Here is a 25,153-nt window from a genome sequence, read left to right as displayed (position 1 = left end):
CAATCTCACAACCTCCCCTTTGCTTACCATATGCTCTGTACATCGGACGCAGCATAGTCCCCACTCTCCCTGTTATGTCCTCGCAATGGTATAATAAGTCCAGTGTGTGGTAGGAGCAGCCCCCTCTGATGTCTACTATGTTGGGGTAGAGATATATCACCAGCACTACGTAGGGATATTACAGAGCCCTCTGTATTGAGTCCAGGGGGCCCTAAACCCCGCGCCCTATGGTGTAGGGCAGACTCTGGACGGTTGCTAAGCGTGTAGCATACCCTGAAGAGGAGAATAATGGAAAGGGTGATTTAGAACGGCTGGAACTGGAGAACTAGCCGTTCCGAGAACGAACCTTATCTGTAAAGTATAAAGTTCGCCCCGGGCGGGAATCGAAACCGCGACCTAGCGCTTACAAATAAGCAGGTGCGCTAACCTTCAAGCCAACTAGGCTGGCATGGAGTTGTTTTTTTTCTATGGAAAGTATAATATGTATTATGTATACCTACATACCAAAAAATGGTAGTAGGCCGTATTTACTGTTTGGATGTAAACCCCCCCCCCTTCCTTCAATAAAATCCTGGTTAATGGCCTCATAGACTCATAGCAGGCATACAGGCATGGTCTTACCGTCCATTAGGTTGCTCCTGGCCCACCATGAGAAAATCCTCAGGGTCGGATTCATAGGGGGGTTCATCGTACCAGTGGGGACCGTAGTGTCTTATCATCTCGTCATCGTACATATAGGTATCATCTGAATTAGCCGCGCCTGGTCCAGGACCTGACCTGTTTAGATGAAGTAAGCCGGTCCTGATATCACGGAGGATCTGAGGGACACAAGAACAGAGAGGGAGGGAGATTAGAGTGTTTCCTTGGTTGGGTGGATGAGAATGACTCGCGTATTTTTTATCTTCGATGCGTAATGTCTATGTATAGAATAGCCTGCTAATAGCACATAAAAAAGAAAAGAAACATAAACCCTAAAACCTTAAAAAAAAAAGGTGTTTTTAGGTGTAATTTTTTATCTTCGATGCGTAATGTCTATGTATAGAATAGCCTGCTAATAGCACATAAAAAAGAAAAGAAACATAAACCCTAAAACCTTTTTTTTTAAAAAAAAGGTATTTTTAGGTGTACCTATACCCCTCCCCTCTCCATCCCAATACAAAATATTCATTTCTCTACATCCAACATTTTCTAACCCTAAAAATATAAAACTCTCTCCCTCTCACTTTCTTTCTTACTCTCCTTTTCTGCACACGATTTTTTGCTTAACAAGTTATGTATACCTAACGTTTCTTGGTCTCTCTCTCTCTCTCTCTCTCTCTCTCTCTTGAGGGGAAAAAAACCCAAAAAACAAAAAAAAAAAAAAAAAAAAAAAAAAAAAAAAACAAGGAAAGTAAAAAAGGAGCTCGAGAGAGAAGCATCATGTATGAATGAAAAAAGGAACTAAAAGAGAGGTAGGGGAGGGGGAAAAGAGAGAATATAAAAAGAGAAATAATAATAACGAGAACAAAAAAGAGAGGGATGAAGAAGGAATATGGGAGCTAGTAAAATAATAAAAATAAATATAAATAGGTGACGAGGGAATCCCTCCTCCTCCCTTCTATACTCAGCACAAAACGTGTGAAAATGTGAGAGGAGGATGAAGAAGAGGAGGAGGAGGAGGAGGAGGAGGAGAAGGACAAGAGAAGGAGAGGATAGGAAGAGAACAGCACGTTATTGTCATACACTCCGACTGCCAGAAATTTTATAGGACCATTGGGGCCATCTACGCATTTTTTAAAACCTTTTTTACCCCATTTCAACTCCACATTAAAACTGGTGGTGTCAAGATGGCACATAAAAACTTTTTGATAAATTACTCCCATTTTTTTTGCCTGATTTTCATTTCCCTCCCCTAACTACCGAGGTTAAAAAACCCACCTAAAGCATCAGAAGTAGTTGAGGTTTATGCCGAAATCCGCGAACGTAATCGCGAAATCCGCGAACGTAATCGCGAAATCCGCGAACGTAATCGCGAAATCCGCGAACGTAATCGCGAAATCCGCGAACGTAATCGCGAAATCCGCGAACGTAATCGCGAAATCCGCGAACGTAATCGCGAAATCCGCGAACATAATCGCGAAATCCGCGAACGTAATCGCGAAATCCGCGAACATAATCGCGAAATCCGCGACCATAATCGCGAAATCCGCGACCATAATCGCGAAATCCGCGACCATAATCGCGAAATCCGCGACCATAATCGCGAAATCCGCGAACATAATCGCGAAATCTGCGAACATAATCGCGAAATCCGCGAACATAATCGGCAAATCCGCGAATATAATCGCCAAGTCCGCGAACATAATCGCCAAATCCGCGAACATAATCGCAAAATCCGCGAACATAATCGGGAAATCCGCGAACATAATCGCCAAATCCGCGATCATAATCGCGAAATCACATAGGTACGATATGTACGATAGGTGATAGGTAACATACCTATTATTAAAAACAGATAAACAAAATACCGTCGAACCTGGATAAACGAGAATCCAAGGGACCAGCTCATTTTTTCGTTTAAGGCGGTTTAATACAACATTTTCTCGTTTATAAAGGTTTAGCAAAGTGGAAGAGCAAACTGATGAAAGCATGAAAAATTTAAACAAGTTAAGAACAAATTCTGATTTATAGAGGTACCTACTTAATTTTAAAGTTAAAGAACGCGTCCCGAATTTTTTCTGGGACAAAAACGAAAATTCGGGACAAAACGCCCCAAAAAGAAAACTGAACGGGACGCCGGGACACCCCCTGAAATTCGGGACTGTCCCGGCCAATTCGGGACGTTTGGCAAGCCTATGCCTAACACCCGTATTTATGAACGAAAATTCTCGGTCTCAGATCAGTCTTAAACAAATTTTGGCCAATCAGATGTTTGGAATTGATGCTTGAGCACTTGCTGAGAGCTCGAAGGATACGCTTAGAACGGATATCATTGTCCTAACAAACATAGTAACTTAATTCAGTGAGGTTTAGAACTTATTCCGGAAATGATTAATAAGAACATTCAAGTCTTCAAGATGTGAACCACAGGTCATCAAAACCGGACAAACTCTTGGTAGGTATGTAGGTATCAAATATCCACAGAAAGGCGAAATCCTGACACAAAACATCTACATAGGTATCACCTCAGTTTCTTGTGACAAAATATACCCCTAACCAAGATTATCAAGAGAACACAGAGAGAAATCACATCTTTTTGTTTCGAATAAATTTAATTAAAATAAAAATTCTCGACAAGAAAAAGTAAAAAAGGAAAACACAAAACGACAAAACAAAGTTAACCTTACGTACAAAAGAATCAAAAGAAAGGGCGAAGACATTCAAAATACAAGAAAGGAAATAAGAGATAATTTAGTAACAGACAAAACGGGGGAGATAAAGATGGAAATGTCTAAGAAAAGAGGAGGAGACGAAGGAGAAGAAGGGTGAAAAGAGGAAGAGAAGAAGGAGGAGGAGGAAGAAGAGCCAAAAGGCTGAGACGAGACAAAACTGACAAAAAGTCGGTGGTTGACTTGTCTTTTCACCTTTCCTTAAGTAAATACAGTCAAGTAAAGAAATAATAAGAAATCTTCCTCTCTTTTCCTCCCTAGTTAGCGTCTTCCCCCCCTTTCCTTTTTTTATACTGAGAATAAGGAGAAAGCAGACAAAAGAGAAAGAGGGAACGAGGAAGGAAAGGGTAATGAAGAGGAAGAAGGAGGAAAATGGGACAGGAAGAGAGAAGAAGAGAGAAAAATAGATAAATAGAATGGAAAAGACAAAGAGGAAGGAAAGAACTTTTAACAAATATCATTTTTACGAGACTCTCTCTTCTTCTTGATGTCCTCATAAAAATCTACCTCCTACTTCCCCTTACCTCCTATTCTTCTAATACTTCTCTACCTCCTTTCTACTTTACCTCCTCCTTCCTAATAACTCCTACCCTCCTTAATACTTCTACCTCCTAACATGACTCGTAGATTACTCGTGGATTAGATATAAAACTCGTGACTTGCGACATGTCTTTCAGAATGACGTGTTTTATGGCGCTCAAATAATGAAGTAAGTAAAGTAATGCTTCTTCAACCAAGTTTACGAGAGAAGCATAATAACATATGATGTACAGAGTGGGGGTGAAATGATGGAACTGAGTGAATATGCTTTGAACGTCTCAGAGATCGGATGAGTAGTAATTTCTTAACCAAACTACAGCTGCTAAACCAAATGAGATTTCATGAAAGAAGAGCACAATTGGAAACAATATGGAAAAGGACAGTCCGGTGTGAAAAATAGTAAGAAAAATGATTAGATAAAACCACAAGAAAATTTAAACAGAAAAATCAATGTCTTCATACAAAGTAATCCACAAGATTTTGGAGTGCAAAACAAAGCTCCTCTTGCATCCAGCCACAACAGAGTGAACAAATGAAACCCAACCCCTAGAACTAAATGTCACCCCGTACAGAATAAATTACTATCGTCAAAGTTCATTTCAAATTTTCAACACAAAACGACGTCGAGAAAAACATAAAATCTGCGACGAAATTAGCTCTATTTGCTGCAAACTTGTTCAAAAGTAAATAAAAAACAACAGAAGAACAAGACGGTGGAGTTTTCAAATGACAAAAATCTGCTGTGAACATCACATGGCTTTCCTTAACCCTTTGAACTATACGGAAAACCGCCAAAAAGCGGTCAAAATACCGCCAACCGTTGCACCAATGTTAACCAAAAGTTTCGTGTTGCATCCTTGTCACATTTAAAAGTTTCATAAAAAATTTCAAGCTTCTATCTCTTACCGTTCTCAAGATATTTTGTTTACAGACAGTCACACAAACACACGGACCAATGGCTGAAACTTTGGATTTAGGCTCTAAGGACCTCAAAACGTGTTTTGGCACTAAAAACCGACCATCGAAAATTTTGTCGAATACATTACTTTCCTTCCTATAGGATAAGGAAAGTAAAAAACAGGAGAGAGCAAGACGACGGAGTTTTGAAATGACAAAAAGTAAAGAACAAGATGGAGAGGAAAAAGAGAAAATCATGACATTATCAACTGTCATGAAGTTCTTATTAATATTCTGAGCGGACGATTAGAGGTCTTGGATTTGGTTTTACGGGACGTCGAAACTTAGCACAAAGTAAATAATCTGTTCAGTTTTATATGATTTTATAGAGAAGATTGTCGGAGCCTGGCGGAGACGAAAACTTTGTCAGAGTAATTAAAACTGTGAGAACGCGGCTTGGTGAATGAGGTGAGGGGTGTGGAAATGCGGCTCTACGACAAAAAATACACTTGCAGTTCCAGCCAAAAAACAGCAAAGGCAGGCAAACAGAAGGAAATAACCCGAGTACAACTGTTTTATATGATTTTATAGAGAAGATTGTCGGAGCCTGGCGGAGACGAAAACTTTGTCAGAGTAATTAAAACTGTGAGAAGGCGGCTTGGTGAATGAGGTGAAGGGTGTGGAAATGCGGCTCTGCGACAAAAAATACGCTTGCAGTTCCGGCCAAAAAACAGCAAAGGCAGGCAAACAGAAGGAAATAACCCAAGTACAATGGACAAACCTTTCCTAGTGTTCTGGTTAGAGCAAATTGAATCCCAAGGAAAAATCTTAGAGAGAAAAATTAATCGACCTTTTCAAGAAAATCTATTTTCCAATAAAATTTTGGAATCTACAAAAGGTTTCTTTTTGAAGGTTTTGTACATAGCACTAACCTTATTTTACTTATTTATATAAAAATGTAAAGCGCCTCAAATAAAACTCCAGGTTTGTTCACAAATGGCAGAATATGTCAGCAGAACACTCGTCAGTAACTCAGTACACGGCATACCTTCGGTTTTCGTTACAAGTCCCTACACAGGAGGCGTAAAAAATAAGTAACTGCTTTGTTCAATAGGGGGGCCATTTTAACTTATTGTTCCCCATTTGTTACAACGCCCCCCTACACTCCAAGTTCATTCCAAGTCATTAATGTTATGGCTGTTGTTAAAGTGATTTAGGCCTTTGGGTGGCAGAACATAGGTGGCGTACCCCCTCGCAATGGCGTTTGAGCTGAACCAATTAATAAGTTTTACAACAGCTCTCGGCTATTGTTACTTTCTAACTACTTAAGTTTTTCTCCCCTCAGAGGTCATAAGATATTTCTCTCTCTCTCTCTCTCTCTCTCTCTCCCTCTCTCTCTCTTTCTCTGGGGAAAGAAAAGGAAGAAGAGAATTAGAGAAAATGGAGAGAAAAATGAAGAAGGGAAACGGAAGAGAGAGAGAGAGAAAGAGAAGGATGTAAGTAGAAAATATCGAAAGCGAGAGAGACTGAGAAAGAGATCAGATAAGAGAGAAAGAAAGAAAATGAGAAAGAGTTATGAGGAAGAAAGAAAGAGAGAGAGAGAGAGACTGGATCTTCAAGAGAATTTCGCGAGAAGAGAATCAAATTTGTTTCAATTTAGAACCCAACTCTTTTCTTTATTCCCCTTCTCCCCTCCTCCTCCTCCTCCCTCTTTCTTCCCCCTATCTCCCTCCCTCCTATCATTATGTTTCATCCCAATCCCAAGTTGTATAATCTCTCTTTCTCTCTCTCTCCTATTCTGTTTCATATCTCCCATCGGGGCAGAATTGTTCTAGTTTTCATTTGAATTCCCACAAGTTCATTGGCATCAGTGCTGGATAGTAGGTGACCACCCCGGGGTAAATCAGTCTCTGTTTCCCTAGAAAGCCTAGATTCCTAGAATGAGATTTTTTCCAACGCCTAAATTCGAATCTGCAATTGCCAGATAAAATATTGGAGAATGACCGGAAGTAATGATTTTTTTTTGTCCAGATGTTTAATGGAGTGAGCTGTATCGTCCCCAAAGCGAGAGAGAAGGAAGACAGGAGAAAGCCGGCGGTTCCGAGAACGAACCTTATCTGTTTAGGATAAAATCCGCCCCGGGCGGGAATCGAACCCGCGACCTGGCTCTTACAAGGCAGACGCGCTACCCTCCAAGCTACTAGGGAATTTGGCAAAATGTCTTTAAACTTGAAAGCAGCGAAAGAGAGGAGGAAGAAAGAGGAGCTTCATGAAATACGATTATACGACAGGTAGGTATAAGATAATGTAAGGTAAGTACTTAAGGTGTATTATAGGTATCTTTGAAAACCAAGATAGAAAATATATCTAACCAAAATTCAAGTATAGGTAGCATCAGGATACAGAGGTAGGTACTCGTAAAAACACGAAATTTTCGACAGAGAAAAAGCTTCTAAAGAACGAGAAAGAGAGGGGAGAGAAGAGAACAGAAGAGAAAAGGAGAGAGAGAGAGAGAGAGAGAGAGGAGAAAGAGGAGCTTCATGAAATACGATTATACGACAGGTATTAGGTATAAGATAATGTAAGGTAAGTACTTAAGGTGTATTATAGGTATCTTTGAAAACCAAGAGAGAAAATATATCTAGAACCAAAATTCAAGTATAGGTAGCATCAGGATACAGAGGTAGGTACTCGTAAAAACACGAAATTTTCGACAGAGAAAAAGCTTCTAAAGAACGAGAAAGAGAGGGGAGAGAAGAGAACAGAAGAGAAAAGGCTACTAGGGTGATTCCCTCAACCTTAATATGTGTGATAATTTACTCGGCTGGATTTTAGTTTTCCAAATCTCAGTTGTCCTTTATCAAACTCACTATTCGACACTGGAATTTTCCCCCCGCTGATTTAATTTTATTTAATGCACTGAGAATTTCTTTTATAATAATTATTTCATCATAGTTTTATTTTTCCCTTCATTTTCTTTCGCTGTGTTTGTCCTCTTCAATTCAGACCTCTAATAGCGATCTGTCCAACCAAGTGCTCTATCTTAACTGGTTCACCGTTCGAAATGGTTTATTTCAACTTTAATTCGGTTTGTGAATACCAGGTTGGTGATTCGAATTCTCGTAAGTATGTTCCTTTACAGAGTTTAAGTCAATGTACATATAGCACTGTTAATCGAGAGGAAAGATAACAGACCTCTAATAGCGATCTGTCCAACCAAGTGCTCTATCTTAACTGGTTCACCGTTCGAAATGGTTTATTTCAACTTTAATTCGGTTTTCGGTTTGTGAATACCAAGTTGGTGATTCGAATTCTCGTAAGTATGTACCTTTACAGAGTTTATAAGTCAATGTACATATAGCACTGTTAATTGAGGAAAGATAAAATTATTATTTGAGACAAAGATTCATTAGCGATCTGTCCAACCAAGTGCTCTATCTTAACTGGTTCACCGTTCGAAATGGTTTATTTCAACTTTAATTCGGTTTGTGAATACCAAGTTGGTGATTCGAATTCTCGTAAGTATATGTACCTTTACAGAGTTTAAGTCAATGTACATATAGCACTGTTAATCAAGAGGAAAGATAAAATTATTATTTGAGACAAAGATTCATGCTTGGTTAACACAATTAAAATCCCTTTCTGTAAAAATAACCCTAAAAACCAGTTTTTTTTTTTTTTGTTTTTTGTTTTCTGGACAAAATTTACACCAACACTTTCGTGTTCCTGGTAAAAAGAGCTTTAATTTGATATATAGGTCACCCAGGTTTGGATAAATCCTTCTATGGGGTCAGACAGACAGACATCACCGAAGCGAATACAATAGTCCGTCCCTATACCTTTTATTATTACTAAATTGTAATTTCATAAAGGAAGGACGGACTAAAAATACGAGTATATTTATATTCAACAAATAGGGTAACAATTAAACCTATCAAAATCTCTTTAATTTTACTTTAAATGTTTTTCCACAGGACAGAAGGATTGAGGAGGAAGATATATTATTTTCTTTTTTTTTTTCCTATTCATCTTTTTCCTCCTCCTCCTTCCCCTCCTCCTACTCCTCCTCCTCCTTCCCCTCCTCCTCCTTCATTTTGCTTAGTTTCCACTCTCTTGAGTTTAGAACTACAACACAATTATCTGAGAGTTATTTCGTTCTTTTTCTTCTATTTCATCTTTCGTTTCCTCTTAATCAAAAATACAGAATTTACCGACACGGAAGGGGGGGCGGGGGCAGTCAGCGGTGAAATAGTAACGAGCAGATTGTAGTTTATGGTTCCTTGGTTTCTTTCAAGGGTCCCATTGAGGGCGGGTTCCCCCTAATAGTACCACAAAGGGCGATGAAATTTTCCAGAGGTGATTCCTGACCTTTGTGACCCACATTAAAGTTTGGTAAATTTATTACTCCTCCTTCTATCGGAGTTTAGCGCGACTGGAAAACTTGCAGTGCAAATATCTTTAGATAATTCTGCAGTGATTCATTACAAATTTTCATCAGTACCTAAATAATTCTACACGTTAAACATATATAGTTCTTTCAAACTAAAAATTAAGGGCCTTCGCTTTAAAAAAAAAAAAAAAAAAAAAAAGAACAGAAAAAAAAAAAACAGAAAAAAAAAACAAAAACCAGTTTTTTGCTTCTTGGTTTTCTGGACAAAATTTGCACCATCACTTTCATGTTCCTGGTAAAAAGACCTTTAATTTGATATATAGGTCGCCCAGGTTTGGATAAATCCTTCTAAAATGGGGTCAGACAGACAGACAGACAGACAGCGAAGCGAATACAATAGTCCGTCCCTATACCTTTTATTATTACTAAATTATAATTTAATAAAGAAAGGACGGACTAAAAATACGAGTATATTTATATTCAACAAATAGGGTAACAATTAAACCTATCAAAATCTCTTTATTTTTACTTTAAATGTTCTTCCAAAGGACAGAAGGATTGAGGAGGAAGATATATTATTTTCTTTTTTTCCTATATTCATCTTTTTCCTCCTCCTCCTCCTTTTGACGACATAAACATTTAAATGTTGAGAAAATTTTATGGTGAGCTTTATTTTTTCTAAAAGGTTTTTCATGTATGAAAGGACGACATAAACATTTAAATGTTGAGAAAATTTTATGGTGAGCTTTATTTTTTCTAAAAGGTTTTTCATGTATGGAAGTTTTTTTTTTTGACGATGGTACAAGTGAAGCATATTTGATTCTACTATCAACTTCAACCCGCATATCAACTACATATATGAGACTGTTTTTTTTTGACGATGGTACAAGTGAAGCATATTTGATTCTACTATCAACTTCAACCCGCATATCAACTACATATATGAGACTCTCTACTCTCTGTGTATCTCTCCGCAAATTGGTGACGACGACCTTTGGAGGATGTGGGAATAAACAATATGAAGTTATTGCCAAAGGAAATATTGCAAGGTGATGGGGGCCAAATAACAAAGGGTTTCAAAAAATCTGTCAATCGTGCATTTATCGCAGCTTTCAACTGGGAAATACAAGAAGCATTACATTACTTTCCCACTACCTAAGTGTACTTTGCAGAGGTTTCCTAAACACGGAGATACCATTTCACATGAGATTGTAGACCTGGATGTTGAACTAGTATTATCAAGGAAGGGGTTACTTACTCTATTAATGGTTTCTTCAAAGTTGCTAGGTCGCCCAGGTCCTCCTCTCAACCTGTCACAGTCTAGAGGTGGATAGATTGTCTGGGGTTCCCTCAGGCAATCTGGAGTATTGATCTGGAATCAAATAAACCACAAGGGAAATCATGAGATTCTGTAAAATTAGATTGATTTAGGTAAATATTATAAAAGTAAAAGAGAATCTCCCCCTCTAGTAAACACGTTTTTGCTTGTAAGATACTCCCCTCGTATCGGAATTTCGGAATCAGTCACCAGAACCATCAGTCAATACTTTGCAGATATAAAACGAATCCCTGAATTCAAACGAATGGCACTCGAGGTTCCACCCTCAGGCAATCTGGAGTATTGATCTGGAATCAAATAAACCACAAGGGAAATCATGAGATTCTGTAAAATTAGATTGATTTAGGTAATTATTATAAAAGTAAAAGAGAATCTCCCCCTCTAGTAAACACGTTTTTGCTTGTAAGATACTCCTCTCGTATCGGAATTTCGGAATCAGTCACCAGAACCATCAGTCAATACTTTGCAGATATGAAACGAATCCCTGAATTCAAACGAATGGCACTCGAGGTTCCAAAGAAGAAAAAAATATCCTCATTTAGTATTCGAAATAGAAAACAACATCGGCAACTGCAAAACTTGAGAGAGAAACAGCAAATAAAAATATTCATTTAGCGAAGAGATAATAAAAAAAAAACTCCAAGTTCCTCCAGAGAAGAAACTTGCAAGACAAACTCAATGAAAAGTAGATAATAAAAAAAAAACTCCAAGTTCCTCCAGAGAAGAAACTTGCAAGACAAACTCAATGAAAAGTTTTTTTCTCCCAAGCAGCAGCACAAAGTTGTGAATATTAATTATACACAATATTCAGTAAGGCTGGTAGAGCGCTAACAGCTCTGGCGTTACGTCAACACAGATGTTCCATCATGGTGAAAACTTCCCAGGGAACTGTCCTAGTTCATTTTAATCCTGATTCCTGACTGGAGAGATAAGTAAACACTGACAGTCAAGTCTGAGATGTAACCAGAGAAGATAATTTATGTGACAATCCTCTCACAGGAGAAGAATACGAATGTAGTGCTTGCTGTCTGTGTGTCTGGAAAGAGTAAAGAGGGCATCCTGGAAAGGGTAACATATGAAGGGAAAAAACTCGGTATTCTCCAAGTTTTGTGCTGTCTTATTATTTGTCACTCAACTTGAAATGTGGCCCTTTACCCGTCTTCCAGTTGATGTATTCACTTATTTTCACCTAACATTTCTTTAACTTTTTATGTAGATAACTATTACACTCCAAATCTTCCACCCAACACCTAACGTTGTTGTGACTAGCTAAACAGGGTACAACAAGTGACGTCAAAGTTTTCCAGGAAAATAGATGTTGTTGTTTATAAATGCAGGAGATATTGACGGGTCATTCTTCCCCGAGCATCCCAGTATTTTTGGGGGGTAAACTTTGCTCGCTTCCATGGTATCTTTAATCCATAAGCGTCTCCCGGATTGTGCCAGAGCAATATTCACTGCTATGACGATGCATCACAGGAAAATAATAATAAAAACAAAAAGACAATAGACCAATCGGCATCGGCCCTATAATACGTCAGACGAGCTCAAGAAAAGATTCGGGTTGGAAAATCCTAGTGAAGATTTTCCAAGGAATAGAATAGAATAGAGATCATCATTTTTAGGGAATATAAAAACAATAATAAAGAACAAACAAGCTTCAACAATGGCCCCATTACAAGCAGCCTGGGGGCTTTGAGGAAAATCTTAGCACAGAAGGAGGAAAACAACCGAAATTAGGTGCGGGGGTAAATTTCACTATGTGGAGGTGGGAGTGGATTTTGCTATAGAGAAGGGAGGAGGGTAATAAAAGGCTTGTATATTAGAAGGACCACCCTTAATTTCTCAGGCCCAGCCCTTTTCGAGGTAAAACGCTTGGTCACGCTAAAAATCTTGCAGAAAAAACAAGTTTTCATAAAAATTTCATCATAGTTTTCAATGACAATCGAAAACTTCAAAGTTGTTTTCTTCAAAATTCAAAACCCAAAATTTTTATCTTTGTGCCCTTTTTAAATAAAATGTTTCAACTTTGCCAAAAGAAAGAGTGGAGAGAAGGGGTTAGTTTTGGCTACAGGGAGGAGAGGGGAGGTACCCTCAATAAAAGTTTATACACAACCATGATGGTGCCTTTTCTGAGAACTGTACAGAACTAAGAACTGTTATATTATTCTTAGCCCGAGAGGAACTATAAATGTTAACCCGGGGTGAGCGGGAAACTGAAGATTCTTCGTTCTCTAGGTTCCGAAAAATAGAATTTCGACTGTACCTATATTTTGTATCGTATTCACTTATACAATCGAACTTGATTAAATTATAATCAAGAATTCAAGTACAGTCAACCTGATAAAGAGACCACAAAGATTTTCTCAGTTATCCAGGTCCATGTTTTTTTTAATGTTGATCCCAATGTGGATTTCACTGCAAGTGCAATTACCTTATTTCTTCAAAAATAGTGCGTCAACAAGAGACTTGAATCCAGGGGTAAGTGAAGTAAAGTAACTACTTCATCCTTGTTTCATCTGGTGTTGCAGGCGTCATGAATCTGTTTCTTCGGTTGACCAGTGTCGGTGAGACACTTATGGGCCGCGTCAACAAGAGACTTGAATCCAGGGGTAAGTGAAGTAAAGTAACTACTTCATCCTTGTTTCATCTGGTGTTGCAGGCGTCATGAATCTATTTCTTCGGTTGACCAGTGTTGGTGAGACACTTATGGGCCGGATGTATTCTGACAGCGCCAAGCAGGTTATCGTTATCGATTCCGACCCTGATGCTCAGGCCCTGGTGACTCAATCTCGCATCCGTGCCTGTCCCAGGCGATATCTTAATCTGAACCAGGCAACCGATGTGAGCCCCATCTGTCGGGAGTATGCTGTACGGTGTGAAGATAACAACATGTTGGCTGCAAGACTCTACAGGTAAGATACGATGTAAGCCCAGTATCGTTTTCTACTTTCATGACTTGTTATTGATCCGAAAGGAACATCCGTATTGCACCATAAAAGGAACTAACTTTTGCCTTTTGAGAGTTTTGAGGAAACTCTTGGATATCTCCTTTAACGTTTCCTAATCTTGCTCTGAGATCCCGGTTTGTATCGTATTCACTTATACGATCGAACTTGAATAAATTACTTATAATCAAGAATTCAAGTACAGTCAACCTGATAAAGAGACCACAAAGATTTTCTCAGTTATCCAGGTCCATGGTCCATTTTTTTTAAATGTTGATCCCAATGGCTTTCACTTCAAGTGCAATTACCTTATTTCTTCAAAAATAGTGCAATATGATGTTCTCCAATTTACTTTTCCAGATGACCGATTTTTGCTTTTCGCAAAATTAAGAAATACCCTAGACTCCCAATGCTCAGGGTTAAGTTCTCCCTCCCATGATCTTTCATTAAAATGGTCAGGAGGGAGGGTTAGATATTGAGTTCCCAAACTCCCCCCTAATTCCCTTCAATAATATACAGGATGACCATTTCATCAACAGTGAACATCATCGCCCCCAGCACCTCCCGGTGACAAGTGTTGATACACCCTGTACAAACGTCGTAACGCGTTCCCAAACTCCCCCCTAATTCCCTTCAATAATATACAGGATGACCATTTCATCAACAGTGAACATCATCGCCCCCAGCACCTCCCGATTACAAGTGTTGATACACCCTGTACAAACGTCGTAACGTTAGAGCAGGAGTTTTTTGTTTATTAAAACAAATAGTTAAATTTTACGACATCGTCACAAGGAGGAGAACTTTTTCCTGTGTTGTGTTTTTCTTTCCCTTCTTAATTTCCAAAGTCATTACCCAGGGAAACTATTTAAGGAAAAACAGAGGAGCGGCAAACCTCGTGTTCCCAGGGAAATGGAGACTGGGCTGTCAGGGAATCCAGGGGTTATGGGAGGGAAAGGAATAATCTGTGGGACTAAATACTAGATTTTAACACTGTGCAGTGATAGAGTACTCCGCGATGTAATTCTGAACATAAGGGTTCAGTGAACCGTATCAGAGCTCATGCCGTGAAAGGGTCCGTACGAGGCCACCAAAGGTCCAGATAGACCGGCCACTCACGCGGTCTGACAGATCTATGTCTGAAGTGTTTCCGCCACACACGCTCCGATCTTCTTGTCGGACAGACTGCTATCTGTAGGTCTGTCAGACCGTCTGAGCCTGAATGGTTGGCATGTGTTAGAAACTTCTGTCAAATTTCATCAAAATCGCACAAATAGTTCTGATGGTTGCTTTCCTTAGAGGACACGGTCTGTTTATCCTTCTGTTTCTGTTGTCACCTAGCTACAAGCTAATACAAGGGTGCTTCTGTTTCTTCTTAATAAGAGGATATGGGCACAGAACTCAGTGGTTGGCATGTGTTAGAAACTTCTGTCAAATTTCATCAAAATCGCACAAATAGTTCTGATGGTGGTTTGCTTTCCTTAGAGTGGCTTAGAGGACACGGTCTGTTTATCCTTCTGTTTCTTTCGTCACCTAGCTACAAGGGTGCTTCTGTTTCTTCTTAATAAGAGGACATGGGCACAGAACTCTATATTGTTTTTAGAAACACTTACCTCCTCATGCTCCCGGTCAAACCTCTGTTTCTTTTCTAAAGCGTCTTGTAATTTCAGCTGTAACAGAAGGAAAAACAGTGGGGAATCAGTTAGGCTAGTTAGAGTATAAACTTGGTAAGCTGACCATTTCATTAATCCATAAGGATCCCAATCGCATCTAAAATCATGCAAAATACGAGTATTATTAACTTATGATGCTCCACCAGCGGCGCGGCGTCATAAAATACTAAAAAATTGAAAATTATCAACTCAACAAAACAACCCCTCACAACACCACATAATGTAGGCAAGTTCTCAGTGGAACGAGTATTATTAACTTATGATGCTCCACCAGCGGCGCGGCGTCATAAAATACTAAAAAATTGAAAATTATCAACTCAACAAAACAACTCCTCACAACACCACATATTGTAGGCAAGTTCTCAGTAGGTGGATATAAAAACAGAAAGGCTTTCATCAAACAAATTTGGCAAAATGTCTTTAAACTTGAAAGCAGCGAAAGAGAGGAGGAAGAAAGAGGAGCTTCATGAAATACGATTATACGACAGGTATTAGGTATAAGATAATGTAAGGTAAGTACTTAAGGTGTATTATAGGTAATTATTATTAGAAAAAAATTACCGAAAACGAGATATTCTCAAAAAACCTTTTTTTTAGCCGCCATTTTGAAACGGGATCGACCGTTACGCGATTACAGTACATCCTAGAGAAAAAGTGTAAATGTATGAAATGTAGGAAAGAAAAAAACAAACAACTTTTAATGATGAGATAGACCTGCTGAATAGTGAGGGAAATGCTATAGGTAAGATCGGCCATTAACTTTTTTAGATGCACCTTTTCCCAATAATGATGAGATAGACCTGCTGAATAGTGAGGGGAATGCTATAGGTAAGATCGGCCATCAACTTTTTTAGATGCACCTTTTCCCAATTTATCAAAGACCTCTTTTTTGGCCGCCATGTTCGAAAAATCCTTACGGTACGGGATTACGGTACATCCCCATACCGAACCCTCGAGCGGTCAAGCGAAAGCTAAACTAAACCCCTTCCCCCCTCTCCTCCTCTCACGCTTTGCTTTCTTCTCCATGAAAATTATTTTTTTTTATTATTATTTTTTTTTTTTTCAACTATAAAATTATGAAAAAAGTACCTATGGCTATCCATAAAATATTCTTAAATGATAAAATTGTGTACAAAAAATGACCACAGTGGGATTCGAACCCCCACCCCACCCGTTCAGCATTTTGTCAGAGATCACACTCCTTACCACTCGGACAGTCCGACAGGCCAAGGCTAAGTATGGAGGTCCTCAGGAATTAGAGCCGGGTAGTGTTATGATGAAAGGCACTGAAATCCGGTATGAACCGCATCCGGACTTCAGCAAATCGGACAACCCGACTAGCGTCATCTACCGGATGACATCTAACTTGAATGCCAACCCTGTCAATCAGATTCTTCAGTACATCAACACCCCGAACCAAGACCCAGTGACTAGTATAGGACCTGTCACAGGTAAACTTAATGTGATATTTAAGATATTGGAAGGATAGTCTACGCCAGGCTTGTCCAACCCGGGATTCTTCAGTACATCAACACCCCGAACCAAGACCCAGTGACTAGTATAGGACCTGTCACAGGTAAACTTAATGTGATATTTAAGATAATGGAAGGGTAGTCTACGCTTTTAATGTTAGGCTCGCCCAAGGGTATTAGAGTTGTTTGCTGTACCTACTGCGCTAGTCCGAAAACTAGCTGTCCTAATTTGCCACATAATAGGTGACTCCTTCGTGCGATGCTGAGGCCAAAACTTCAAAATCATTGTAATATAGAAGACATCATAAATTTAATATTCCTGATAACAATAAAATTATGTTTATTCAACAAGCTTGGTAGATAAAGTTCGGTCTTATGGTTCATTCGGGACCTCTTCCTTCTGAGATTCTTCTTCTGATTTAGTATTGTGTTTCTATCCCAGGACTTCCACCGGATGGTAAAGTGGACGTCTACGTGTTGAGGATAGGCAAGAAGAAATACGCTCATGGACTCAAGACACATCTCGAGGTGGAGGTGCGAACGCCAAAGTATGTGTCGAAGAAAAAGGAGAGATTTACCAAGAATACCCAGTATGATAAGGCAGATTTGATACCACCCCCTCCACCGGGAAAGAAATAGGGCCGGGAAATAAAATTAGCCGAGAGATAATGAGAACCGGGAGATAAAATTATAGGCGATAGTGAGGACCGGGAAATAAAATTAGGGGGGAAAAAAATAATGAAAATAAATACAGCACCATTTCAACATTTCGTACAGAGAAAACAGTTTTAAGGAACATTTTAGAGAAAATTATTTCATGCAACATTTCAAAGAACACGCTCATGGACTCAAGACACATCTCGAGGTGGAGGTGCGAACGCCAAAGTATGTGTCGAAGAAAAAGGAGAGATTTACCAAGAATACTCAGTATGATAAGGCAGATTTGATACCACCCCCTGCACCGGGAAAGAAATAGGGCCGGGAAATAAAATTAGCCGAGAGATAATGAGAACCGGGAGATAAAATTATAGGCGAAAGTGAGGACCAGGAAATAAAATTAGGGAAGAAAAAAAAAATAATGAAAATAAATACAGCACCATTTCAACATTTCGTAGGTACAGAGAAAACAGTTTTAAGGAACATTTAAGAGAAAATTATTTCATGCAACATTTCAAAGAAAATTATTTTATGTTAATGTACCTAACTACCTATTTAATTTGTCTCTTCTCTTATTCTTCCTACCATATTTCTCAGACATTTGTCTCTTGTTTTTTATTCGTTAATTCCAGTTCTATTTGATAATTCCATAGTAATGGTAATACATAACATTCCCCTCCCCTTCTTCTCTTTCTTTTGAATCCCATTTTATTCTATTCTTTAATCTATCTTCCACTCCTCCATCGTGAAATTTTGTATTTTTTCCTTTCTTTGAAATCGAAAAAAAAACTAATTGAAAAAGAAGAAAGAAAAGAAAATCGAGAAAAGTAGAAACAATGTAAAACTACAAGATAACGAGGATAAGAAGTGGATAAAGGGGAGGAAAAAGAAGAAGTGTCGGGAGTATGCTGTACGGTGTGAAGATAACAACATGTTGGCTGCAAGACTCTACAGGTAAGATACGATGTATGCCCAGTATCGTTGTCTACTTTCATGACTTGTTATTGATCCGAAAGGAACATCCATATTGCACCATAAAAGGAACTAACTTTGTCTTCTGAGTGCCTTTTGAGGGTTTTGGGGAAACTCTTTACTTGGATATCTCCTTTAACGTTTCCTAATCTTGCTCTGAGCTGTCGGGAGTATGCTGTACGGTGTGAAGATAACAACATGTTGGCTGCAAGACTCTACAGGTAAGATACGATGTATGCCCAGTATCGTTTTCTACTTTCATGACTTGTTATTGATCCGAAAGGAGCATCCGTATTGCATCATAAAAGGAACTAACTTTTGCCTTTTGAGTGCCTTTTGAGAGTTTTGAGGAAACTCTTTACTTGGATATCTCCTTTGACGTTTCCTAATCTTGCTCTGAGACTTAGTGCATCACTCATAAGACTTTTCACTTCAGATTTGCTTTGTGATACATTCCCTACAGGTTGGACGATGAGATCTACAAGTTACAGACGGCCAAGGCGTCGGACTGTCTGACAGATCTAGGTCGGTTCGACTCAAGTATGCCAGATGCTGGAAAGTGTGTAGCGGGATAAGATTCCGACTTTTATAGCTATCTCTCAGACATTTCAGACACTAAAGTCTGGAGATTTTTCCGCCACACAGGTTCCAACATCTGTGTATTCTGTGTTGTCGGAGCATGAGTTGCCGATCTTGCACCGCGGAGGTCCCGCCGGGTTCCTTAGGGAGTAGAAGTTTGTATTATTATTAGATTCATATTGGACACCCAAATTAGATAATGGCTTACCTTATTTTATAATTGGCTAGGGTTCTTTGTGGGTTTTTCTACTTTCATGACTTGTTATTGATCCGAAAGGAGCATCTATATTGCACCATAAAAGGAACTAACTTTTGCCTTTTGAGAGTTTTGAGGAAACTCTTTACTTGGATATCTCCTTTAACGTTTCCTAATCTCTCTCTGAGACTTAGTGCATCACTCATAAGACTTTTCACTTCAGATTTGCTTTGTTTGGTAAGTACCGATACATTCCCTACAGGTTGGACGATGAGATCTACAAGTTACAGACGGCCAAGGCTGAGTGAGGCGAAACTCGAGTCGGTGTCATGTAAATAATAATCCCCCACAAAGAACCCTAGCCAATTATAAAATAAGGTAAGCCATTATAGAAGTTTGTACTTACCCTACTATTAACATTGGAATGTTTGGGTGAGTTGTGGTGATTGCTATTCGAGGTTGTGGTGTGTTTGTCCTTATGTTTGGAAGACTTGAGGGTTTTCAGGAATCGGGAGAAGGTGGTTTTCTTCTTGCCCGTTCGTTCGTTAGGGGGAAACTCGTAGAAATAGGCAGACCTAGGACTTAGACAACTGAAATCAGAAAGAACAATAGGGTGGATAGATTAGTTTTAAATGCTATTAATCCTGGATTCCTGGATAGTAATTTATTTTAAAATTAAATGCAAATATGTCGAATCTCAACTGTCTTTTTACTTTTTAAGTTTTAATACATTTTAAATTGAACCAAAGCATGAAAGAACTAATGTATAGGTATACCCAGACTCAGTGTAGGTACCTCTTTGAACTTTCTGATTATAAATTAAGAAAATAAAAATTAAAATAACGTAGTAAAAAAATATTTAATTAAAGGAGGGATTTTTTTTCATCAAGATGAAAGAAAATTGCATTAGGTACCTGGGAAAATAAAGTTCCTTTCTTCTTTACTATGTTGTTTGGTGATTACAGGAGAAGTAGGGATGACAAAAATGTGGAGTTTTTGCGGCCCGCCAACTCTCTACCTTGGTCTCTTGCGGCCCTCGGGTGCCCTAAGGTTGGACAACCCTGGTCTACGCTTTTAATGTTAGGCTCGCCCAAGGTTATTGGAATATTTTCCTATACTGCGCTAGTCCGAAAACTAGCTGTCCTAATTTGCCCCATAATAGGTGACTCCTTCGTGCGATGCTGAGGTATGCTTTTTTACATTTGAAAAGCGAAACATAGGTACCTACGGGACAGGTATTACTTTTACGTTTTTTCTGTCATTTGGATTTAAAATTGAAGATTATTTTTGGAAACTCATTTGACAAAAACTTCAATTTTTTATGGTCTCTTTCCCGAGATTTTTTTCCACTCAGTTGTCATTTCTACCAATGTCTGTTCTGTTCACATTCCTCATCCCATGGTTACGGTCTTCAATGATGAGACAAAACTTCACTGGAATATTTTCACTCAAATGAAATGGATTTTAGGAGGGAAAAAAACTCGTTCATTTTCATTCTCTCGCTCTCCAAAATTCATTTTCATATGAGATTTTCCCCCCGAACATTAGATAGGATGGCGGTACCTTATGGAGCACCGATAGGTACGTGTACGTATACCCTTATACTTCCAAATATTTGAACTCTTCCATCAAATTCAATGGTTTTTTCAAGTGTTTCCCAGATTCCAGAAACGAAGTGACGTGGTAACTAAACTTGGAAAAAAACCTCTGCCTTTTTTACTTCTTAGGATGACGAAAGCTCACAAAACCTAACCGGCTGACCAACAACCGAATCACCTCTGGGGGAATCAATCCAAGATCTAATCCACAAACCACTGGGACCACAGAAGACCCAGCACACAGTGGATTGAAGGATATGAAGCAACCTGCAACACCACAGAGGAAATCCCGATGACTTCAACCACGACACCATGAAATAATCTCCTAATCTACATTCAACGTACAGTAGAGGCATCTAGCAGCTAGCTATAAGCCAAAGTCACGTTATGCGTCAAACTGACAAAGGGATATCCCTCCATATCCTCTAATTCAATCAGCCAACAGCCGTGAACCTCCAAAGTCTAGATTAATCCGGCATAGCTCACCACTAATTCCCGGAATACAACAAACAAAGCCCGTAATAGAACATAGCCCACTAATACACCGCATAATCTATGTGTCGAAACTCTTGGGAAGAGCGTTACATCCACTAAATGCAAAAGTTTCAGGGCTTCCCGAGTTTATGCTTCAATGAAACTTTTTGGGGATGAATATTTTTGAGACCTGTCACACATAAGAAAGCTCATCAGTTTATGAAATACGATCAGATGAGATGAGGAATGAGGAGAGTACATTATTTGTTCAGATATCATCCACAGTGAAGGAGACTGAATGAGGAAGAGCAAGGGAATATTCTTAAAAAAAAAAAAAAAATCCCTTTTAATATCTTCATTTGACTGAAAGTTTTCATTGATTCTCTCGGAAAAAAAGAACATTCATATATTTTTTTTTTTCACATTGTTATAAATATGCTTTTTTTACATTTGAAAAGCGAAACATAGGTACCTACGGGACAGGTATTACTTTTAATTTTTTTTCTGTCATTTGGATTTAAAATGAAGATTTTTTTTTGGAAACTCATTTGACAAAAACTTCAATTTTTTATGGTCTCTTTCCCGAGATTTTTTTCTCCTCAGTTGTCATTTCTACCAATGTCTGTTCTGTTCATATTCCTCATCCCATGGTTACGGTCTTCAATGATGAGACAAAACTTCACTGGAACATTTTCACTCAAATGAAATGGATTTTAGGAGGAAAAAAACTCGTTCATTTTCATTCTCTCGCTCTCCAAAATTCATTTTCATATGAGATTTTCCCCCCGAACATTAGATAGGATGGTGGTACCTTATGGGAATATTTTTCGTGGAGTATAGGTACGTATACCTTATACTTCCAAATATTTGAACTCTTCCATCAAATTCAATGGTTTTTTCAAGTGTTTCCCAGATTCCGCACTAAAAACTGACCATCGAAATTTTGACCCGATTACATTACTTTCCTTCCTATAGGATAAGGAAAGTTTTTCATTCTCTCGCTCTCCAAAATTCATTTTCATATGAGATTTTCCCCCCGAACATTAGATAGGATGGCGGTACCTTATGGAGCACCTATAGGTATACGTATACCCTATACTTCCAAATATTTGAACTCTTCCATCAAATTCAATGGTTTTTTCAAGTGTTTCCCAGATTCCAGCAACGAAGTGACGTGGTAACTAAACTTGGAAAAAAACCTCTGCCTTTTTTACTTCTTAGGATGACGAAAGCTTTAAAAAAAATCACATTAAAAAAAACTCCCCCTTCTTGACATCGTAAATTTGTCGTGTTTACACAAGTTCTTTTCATTTTTGAACTCTCCTCCTCTTCTCTCTCCTACATTACCCTTTCTCCCTCTCTTCTCCTCTCCCCCCTCCCCCCTCACCCCCTTAGTGTTGACAAATTTGATTTGGTGCGGTGAATAATTTATCTCCAGACGAAAAATGCGGCTCGAAATAGAAAACAACATCGGCAACTGCAAAACTTGAGAGAGAAACAGCAAATAAAAATATTCATTTAGCGAAGAGATAATAAAAAAAAAACTCCAAGTTCCTCCAGAGAAGAAACTTGCAAGACAAACTCAATGAAAAGTTTTTTTTCTCCCAAGCAGCAGCACAAAGTTGTGAATATTAATTATACACAATATTCAGTAAGGCTGGTAGAGCGCTAACAGCTCTGGCGTTACGTCAACACAGATGTTCCATCATGGTGAAAACTTCCCAGGGAACTGTCCTAGTTCATTTTAATCCTGACTGGAGAGATAAGTAAACTCTGACAGCCAAGTCTGAGATGTAACCAGAGAAGATAATTTATGTGACAATCCTCTCACAGGAGTAGAATACGAATGTAGTGCTTGCTGTCTGTGTGTCTGGAAAGAGTAAAGAGGGCATCCTGGAAAGGGTAACATATGAAGGGAAAAAACTCGGTATTCTCCAAGTTTTGTGCTGTCCGTAAATTTGTCGTGTTTACACAAGTTCTTTTCATTTTTGAACTCTCCTCCTCTTCTCTCTCCTACATTACCCTTTCTCCCTCTCTTCCCCTCTCCCCCCTCACCCCCTTAGTGTTGACAAATTTGATTTGGTGGTGAATAATTTATCTCCAGACGAAAAATGCGGCTAAAGTACAAGATAACACCTCTTGAGTTTTAAGGACTGGGCTTACCAATGCATAGAACATTGTTTTAAGTCCGTTTTCCGTGAATGTTTTACATGTTTTAATTGACCATAATCGTGTGTTAGGGGTACGTTTTTTCTTCTTCTGTAAATCGACACCCTACCAGTTACTGATGATGACATGAGGCGAAACCGGTTCGATAAAAACCAAGTAAGTAAATTAAATTATACCTACATAGATAAAGTTACCATTTCCTAAACTGTTGATCTGGAGCGTCAGAAAGTTACCGCGAGGCTTCAACAATGACTTTAGCTGCTGTCAGGCTTCAAGATCTAAAGAGGACAAACTTATTCCAGAAAACAGCACCAGAGTGCCAGAGCAGATTCAGCAAAAAGAAGAAGAAATTAATTGTGCTGTCTTATTTGTCACTCAACTTGAAATGTGGCTCTTTACCCGTCTTCCAGTTGATGTATTCACTTATTTTCATCTAACCTTTCTTTAACTTTTAATGTAGATAACTGTCACACTCTAAATCGTCCACCTAACACCTAACGTTGTTGTGACTCATATTCTACAGTCATATTGCTTCAGCCTGTTTAAATTAGCCAAAACTAATGGTGGGGTCAGATCTATCTCCTGACAACAAAACAAATAGTCATTATAGCCAGCAACGCATAAAAAATACAAACATATTTCTTCCAAAGCACTCAAAATCAAAATTAAACAAAGGGATGGAAAATTCCGGCGATGAGCAACGCTTGTTTCAGATGGAGCTCCAAGTGGGCGGAGTCAAATGGGAGCCCCGCCCTCAGGAAACATTCCCAGACGGGCTGGTCTGCACTACCTTCCAATTCCTGGAGTATCCTCCCCTGGAGATATGTCAGGGGGAGTTCTGTACGGAGTGTGCTCATGATGATGTCACGTTCAAGTCAGGGAAGATGATGATATTCGCGCTAAACGCACAGGACCTTGTCCATCTTCACAACAACTTTATCATTCACATTGATCTGGAGCGTCAGAAAGTTACCGCGAGGCTTCAACAATGACTTTAGCTGCTGTCGGGGATTTACAATCTAAAGAGGACAAACTTATTTCAGAAAACAGCACCAGAGTGCCAGAGCAGATTCAGCCAAAAGAAGAAGAAATTAAGGGCAAAGTACTTGAACTGTAGAGAGGTAGGAAAACTTGAACTTAGAGCTTTCTTCATTTCTCGTCTAGGAACATGGGTTTCGTTTTTTTCGTCGCGATAATTAAAAAATTGTGACGCTTTTTTCTCCCGTGAGTCACTTGAATGGAAAATTTCGGGAGTCTTTCACCTCTCGTCTTGCTTCTGGTTTTAATGAAGCTGAAAAATACAGAGTTCTCCCCTGTGATGGTGATGGCTGATGGGATTCATCACAGACGAGATGAAGCTATGTCTTCTAGGTATGAGTAGTTGGCAAACGTCAAAAGGCACATTAAAAAAAAAAAAAAAAAATGTCACCGGAGATCTTACTGTCCCTCGAAGAGGGAATTCGAACCTGCGACCTAGCGATTACAAGACAGACGCGCTACTCAAGTTACACAAGCAGCCTCTGTGACAAATTTAGTATCACACTACTTGTATGCTTGGGCCAGTCACTCACGTTCGGACTGTCTGACAGATCTAGGTCGGTTCGACTCAAGTATGCCAGATGCTGGAAAGTGTGTAGCGGGATAAGATTCCGACTTTTATACCTATCTCTCAGACAGTTCAGACACTAAAGTCGGGAGATTTTTCCGCCACACAGGTTCCAGCATCTGTGTTGTCGGAGCATGAGTTGCCGATCTTGCACCGCGGAGGTCCCGCCGGGTTCCTTAGGGAGTAGAAGTTTGTATTATTATTAGATTCATATTGGACACCCAAATTAGATAATGGCTTACCTTATTTTATAATTGGCTAGGGTTCTTTGTGGG

The 25,153-nt window shown here is 39.0% G+C and overlaps 1 protein-coding gene and 1 long non-coding RNA gene across 2 annotated transcripts in view; one reads left to right on the top strand and one right to left on the bottom strand.

Annotated features, from left to right (window-relative positions):
- LOC103511855 overlaps positions 1 to 23,281 on the bottom strand; it is a 42,507-nt gene extending 19,226 nt beyond the window's left edge. Inside the window, exons 1-6 of the mRNA XM_026825482.1 lie at positions 23,267 to 23,281; positions 22,935 to 22,996; positions 19,438 to 19,621; positions 15,096 to 15,152; positions 622 to 818; positions 28 to 273 (exon numbers count right to left, since the gene is read on the bottom strand). Coding sequence (XP_026681283.1) covers positions 28 to 273; positions 622 to 818; positions 15,096 to 15,152; positions 19,438 to 19,621; positions 22,935 to 22,996; positions 23,267 to 23,281 — 761 coding nt within the window. The remainder of the gene's footprint in view (positions 1 to 27; positions 274 to 621; positions 819 to 15,095; positions 15,153 to 19,437; positions 19,622 to 22,934; positions 22,997 to 23,266) is intronic.
- LOC103511850 lies at positions 16,670 to 17,378 on the top strand. The gene is made up of 2 exons (XR_541494.1): positions 16,670 to 16,731; positions 17,070 to 17,378. It is a non-coding gene; the product is annotated as an uncharacterized LOC103511850 (long non-coding RNA).
- Positions 23,282 to 25,153: the final 1,872 nt, after the last annotated feature.

Source organism: Diaphorina citri, unplaced genomic scaffold (genome assembly GCF_000475195.1).
Source record: "Diaphorina citri unplaced genomic scaffold, Diaci psyllid genome assembly version 1.1 scaffold759, whole genome shotgun sequence".
NCBI classification, from domain to species: Eukaryota; Metazoa; Arthropoda; class Insecta; order Hemiptera; family Psyllidae; genus Diaphorina; species Diaphorina citri.
The sequence above is the reverse complement of the archived record's forward strand: the minus strand, read 5'-3'. Positions and strand labels throughout refer to the sequence as shown.